Source organism: Myotis brandtii, unplaced genomic scaffold (genome assembly GCF_000412655.1).
Source record: "Myotis brandtii unplaced genomic scaffold, ASM41265v1 scaffold95, whole genome shotgun sequence".
In the NCBI taxonomy this organism is placed as follows: Eukaryota; Metazoa; Chordata; class Mammalia; order Chiroptera; family Vespertilionidae; genus Myotis; species Myotis brandtii.
The window spans coordinates 553610-559609 of NW_005371920.1; the positions used below are offsets into that span (position 1 = coordinate 553610).

Below are 6000 nucleotides of genomic sequence, written 5' to 3' on the forward strand. Positions count from 1 at the left end.
TTAGTTTTCTACAAAAAGTATGTCCAAAGAGGAAAGTAATCCAACTAATTTTAAATTTAATTTAGAAAGTGAGTAATCCCTATTATTAGAGAAAACATTTTTGGTTTTATAAACATTGTACTGGGCATTTAATTATCTAACACTGTCAACATGTAAAAAGTACCCCCCAAAAAAACAACACACACCACCAATTCTTCAAAGTTTTTGGTTTCTTTCTTGCAAGATGCAATATCTGAAAGTGCTCTTTTCAAAATAGTCACAGGAAAAAGACCAGAGAGTGATAATTAAAATGTGTGTAAGTCTAAGAAACAGCTGTATCACAATCCTATTCTTACACAGAAGCTAGTACAACAAAGTGGTAATAGATAGTGGGAAAAATGAAAAATTGGGATACAAGAACCCTAGGTTCTATTCATCTTTGCTACAAATTAGCCCTGTGAACTTGACCTACGGCATAGTTTTCAACTATAATATTAAAATAGGCCTCGGATTAAGGATTAAATGCATTCAAATTAGGATGCCCAACATTATCACTGCTTAATTCATACAAGAAGAATTATACTCCACAATCTTTTCATTCCTTTTCTAGATGTAACGATTTCCCCTAAGACAAAAAAACACAACACAGAACCATGAATTCACCATAATTATCTAAATGTTTAAATGGTGCATTTTACACTTTACTTCACAATTGTTACAAGGGAAACTTCTGATTTCTATTTTAGATAAATTTTTTACAATTAAGTGACTCACATTTTCATTCCAATATAGCATAGTTATTAAGAGCATGGTACTTTGATCTGAAATGCCCAGGCTCAAATCCAACACCATCACTTATGAGTTCTGTGTACCTACCTCAAAGATGGTTGTGAAAATTAAATTAATTACATGTAAAGTGCTCAGAATCATGCACAATATATAATAAATCACTCAACTTGTGTTACCTATCAATGACTTACGATCTCTCAACTTCATAGATTCAATCCCTTAAAAATACTGCACTTAGAACATATTTACACAAGATAATTGTTTTTAATTCATTGAGGCCATTATCCAAAATGGAGTGTAGCGTTAAATGTGGCTCTGATTTTAAGACATGTAAACAACAACAAAAAGGACATTTATCAAAACTGAAGAAAAAATATTGCAGTTAGCCATGAATCGTTCAAAAACGTTTCAAACAGGTGAGATTCAAGGCAAATTTCAAATGCAACAGACACATGAGAACAAACTAACTGACAGTATGAAAACATAGCTGGAAATATTATTATAATCTATTGGTTTACCTGGAAGTGGAATTGGCATGCCAGGAAGGGGAACACGAAACGGAGGTACCATTACTGGTGGAAAAGCAGGTATTGCTGCTGCTGGTTGAGGTACTGAATGAGGGACAGCAGGAGGTAACGTCTGGGGGTGCGGCTGGGGAACGTTTTGCACAGGTGTGGCTGTAGGAGCAGGAGTTGAAACACTAACTGTAGGCGTAGCAACTGAAACAGCAGAACTTGGGGTCTGATCTTGTGTTGTGGGTGCTGATAAAAGATAAAACAAAAATATGTATCACTCCTTCATAAACCATTTTACTCTATTCATTCATCACTCACTCATTCAGTCAGTATTTAAGGGCCCATTCCATGCACTGCAAGAAATTTGTAACAAGGTCTCTGTCTTCAAGAAGCTTGAAAATAGTTAAAAGAAATATAAAAAGTAACTAAAATACAAAGAGAAATGGGATAAATTTATAGGCATGTAAATCAAGACCCAAAGACCATTTTTAACAGAGAGGTACAGAAAATGTTATGCTGTGATGGAAGACATTGATAGATTAGGATTTCAACAAGGAAAATGACAAAGTGGAAAGAGAAAATAAGTAGTGGGAATAAATAAAAGCAAAGAATAGGAAACAACCAGGAACTATTTATAAAACAGAAGGCAAGCAGTCAACCAGTAAAACACTAGGCATATCATCAGAACTAGTGAGTTATGGCTGGAAAAGTAGGCCAGAGGCACAAAGTAGAAGGCCTTGAACAAAAGTATGTACTTTACTAGGTACGGGAAGGAAAGAACTTATATAAATGTAGAAAATGATCTATAAGAATGCACACCAAAATATATTAACTCATTATATCTTTTTACATATGCTTTCACTTTTTACATATGCTTCTTTTAGACTTTGAATTTTTAACAAGAATGTATTCACGTGTAATTAGTATGATTTCGTGAATATTGAAAAGGGTGTGGGGAGGCTGAATTAAGGTTTCTGTTTTGAAGAATAATCAATGTTCATTTGATGAATTAACTGGCAGATGCATAAGAAAAAGAAAAGAAATAACAAAGGTGGGAAAATCAATTTCAACATATCTGGAATTTTGTCCAAACAAAAAAGAACAGATAGAAAAAAAAATGCAATAACTAATGACTGACTGGATAGAAACAAATAGAATAAAAAACAACTTTGGTTTCTCTATAATTATTTCAAAAGAAAAAAGAAAATAAAAAACAAAAAATTCAGGTTTCCAGTATAAGAGACCAGGAGAATGAGAAATTCAGGATAATTTGGTTTGGCTAATATGTTATTTTTAAATATCAAAATTAAAACGTTTTATCCCTAGTAATTACATTCAAAATCAAACTGTGACCTAAAAATAAAATTCATATTTCTTACAAGTTTCAGTTCTCAAATATTACAAAACATTTTTGTTATTTATTCATAACCCATATAATTTCAAAACAAAAATTCATTGTGGTGATTCACTAGTAAAAAATACTTCATCTTTCTCTTGTTATAAAGAAAAATGTCAAACTCTACCTATATTGAACTAAGAATAAATTTATAAAATTAAATAAAATAAAGCAGTGCTTTCCTAATACTTTATTCTAAGGGAAAGCACACTGTTTAACACAAACCACCCGGTACTCCAACTGACAACAAAATTGGTCAGTAACTTTTTTTCAGCGCCTAATAATGAAAAAACTCACTTAGGCTGGGAAGATGTGAGCAATTTCATACTTGTTAATAAGGGACTCACCTTGGCTAAATAGACAGCAGGGCCAAACAAGTATCTTCAGGGGCCCAGGAATGAATTGTTGGTCTAGCATAGACCTAGCCTTAGGGTACAGTATCATATTAATATAATTTTATAACATTGTGAAAAATACAAATTACATGCAACATTTGCCCAGTCCCATACACATACCATTTAGCATTTGTAATCTATTGTAATGGCTGAAAATATATTTAGTTATTCTTCCCAACTTCCCTGAGAAGTAGGATTTATCAGCATTTTTCACAATCTTGCAGAGGATAAAATGAGTTTATACTCAACTGGAGTTCAAATTATAAATATCTTAATTTTTATTTCCATTTGCCCAGGTCTATACTGCAGTTCACAGAATTACATTTTTAAAAAATATTATGGTAATAGTATGTAGATATAATTACCAAAGTTTTGTACAAATTACTGTAGTCAGAAAATAAAATGTTATAAAGGCATCAAATTCCAAGTGGAAAGGAACACCAATGGAGAAGGCAAAAAGTATTCAATTCAACCCATTTCTCTTGCTGATACAGGATTTTCTGATTTGATTAGTGGAAATAAGTCATGAGAGAAAAAGGATAAAGGCAATAAAAGAATTAAATGGAAACTGGGAAAATGGCAGCTAGGACTTTATAGTAGATAAATTCCTACTAATTCTATCTGCTAAAATAACTGAAACACTAGGTCTCAAAATATATTATTAATCCAGCCTCAGATCTCAACTAGAAAAGGTAAGTGACTGCAACAACAGATGGAGAAATTTTAATACTGTAGCATGACAATACTTCATCACAATGAATCAAGTAAAATAAAAAGACATCAGGAATACTCAGAAAGACATCAAAATTGATGTTTAAAGGCAGTAAAAAGAACGTGATTTTGCTATTCTGTCCTTAGAATAAAGGCCTCCCAATAACTGAAGGGGAGTGCAAAAAATGACAAATTGGAGTGTTCTGACAAGAATAGTTGATAATCACAAGATAGCTATGGGCCTGAAGACCACCCTGATATAGAAATGGAATGTACGTAGGATAAAGTATTTGGCTACCCACTTTCCTTAGAACAAAGTAGTTCTCCTTCCTAAGGCAGAAAACAAAACAGCAGAGCCTCCACATAGAACAACACTGCTTTTATTAATCCCCCTCGCCATTACCACCACAGGTACCCCATAAAAGCTGGCAGTTTTCTGCCCTGCCACATAGGTTTTAGAAGCACTAGCCTATAGAACGGCAAAGACCCTCAAACAGCTAGCTGTTAACTTCCATATAAGAATTCACTGTTATACTTCCATATCAGAATTTATCTTCCTAGTAAGTATATTTTTGTCTAAAAATTATCAAGTAGGGCCTTTAAAAAACTGCCTCCACATTACACGTACCTTATTCTTATAGGTTATTTCTTGTATCAATAAAATAAAGTCAAATTTAAATCTATTATTAAATTTCTCTCATATACATATTCCTTACAATGTACTATATACTAATAATTCCCAAGTCCCTAAAATATTGGGGAAAGGGACATTTTTTATTTTCTTATTTTCATCTCTATTATCCATGTAGCAAAATAATCCAAATTGTAATAACCTTGTGGAGACATGTATTTTCATAACAGTACCATAAATAATCAAAACAATAAAATCATTATTTAAATATTCTGAGGCTCAATCTCAGCTTGCAGAATAAGTGGCAACAAATAAAAAGTAGCAGTATAAATATTAATGGCAATCTTTTAAGCATACTAATATATTATTCTTTCTTCATCCCTAAAAACTGCTATTAAGCACCTCTCATATTTTAGAAAATATCTAACCTTTGGGCCTCTGTAACTTTATACCTGAAAATTCTCTTACCCTTTTGACCACTTCTTTTTCAACTCCTCATTTCATCTGCCTATGTCCCGTTATAGGGTCTATTCACCTCTAAATGAGTACTGAAAAGTTCCTAGTAAGTTTCCAATTTCAACACTACCCAAAAAATGATAATCAGAAAAATCTCCTAGAACACTTCATTTCTACAGGCTCCCTATTACCTGCCTGACTCACCCATTTGCCTGGTTCTTAAAACTCATAATCTGATGTCACTCTTATTCAATTTATTAACCAATATAAACCGTCCCACCTCAAAAGAGTACCTTAACAACCCCCCAAACTACACTTACACTCATTTCCTGAACTTTATCCTGTTCCTCTCTACTTAAGAGACTTCTCCTTACTTTTGAACTTACTCAAATTCTACCACAAATCCTTCATGATCAACCTTAATACCCATGCAATCCACCAACCTGTCTCTCCGTTTTCTCAAATTGTTACACCTTCTATTTTCGCTGTAAATTTTGCACACTATTTTACATGCATTATGCTGGCCTCCTCAATTAGAAAAACTGAAGTTCTGTAAGATAGGGAACAAGACTTCCACTTATTTTGCAAAGCTCACAGCACCCAGCATTACTGTTAGCCAAGTTGAAAAGCTAACTGTACTTCCCCGGTTTAGTTTCATGAATTGCAACTGGGCAAAAAATTTCTTCTACTAATGTAAATTTCTGTTCTTCTTTAACCAAAAGTCTTATGTCAAAAATATTTTTTAAATAACATCAAGGATAATACCTGAAACACTAGTATCATTTTGGAATGCAGTCCCTACTTGTCCATTTCCCTAGCTGCTAAATAAAAACACATGCTGACTGGTACTCACTTGATACTGTCTGCGAAACCGAAGAGGCAGTTGTCGTGGTAGAAGTGGTAGAGGATGGGGTGGATGATGATGTTGAAGTGGATACAGGTGCTGGGCTACTGGTTGTAGGGGTGGAAGCTCCTACTGCTTGTGCTTGCACTTGTGCCTGGGCCTGGGCCTGGGCCTGGGCCTGTGCTTGAGCCTGGGCCTGGGCCTGGGCCTGTGCTTGAGCCTGAGCCTGAGCCTGGGCCTGGGCCTGAGCCTGGGCTTGTGCCTGTGCCTGTGCCTGCGCCTGA

General features: G+C 34.3%; 1 protein-coding gene across 2 annotated transcripts in view; it reads right to left on the minus strand.

Annotated features, from left to right (window-relative positions):
- The window catches only part of TCERG1 (transcription elongation regulator 1), a 58685-nt gene that overhangs the window by 38207 nt on the left and 14478 nt on the right, over positions 1-6000 (minus strand). For both annotated transcript variants that reach the window (XM_014533148.1, XM_014533147.1), the window contains exons 5-6: positions 5726-6000; positions 1287-1529 (exon numbers count right to left, since the gene is read on the minus strand). The exon at positions 5726-6000 is cut by the window's right edge and continues 2 nt beyond it. In XM_014533148.1, coding sequence (XP_014388634.1) covers positions 1287-1529; positions 5726-6000 — 518 coding nt within the window. The remainder of the gene's footprint in view (positions 1-1286; positions 1530-5725) is intronic.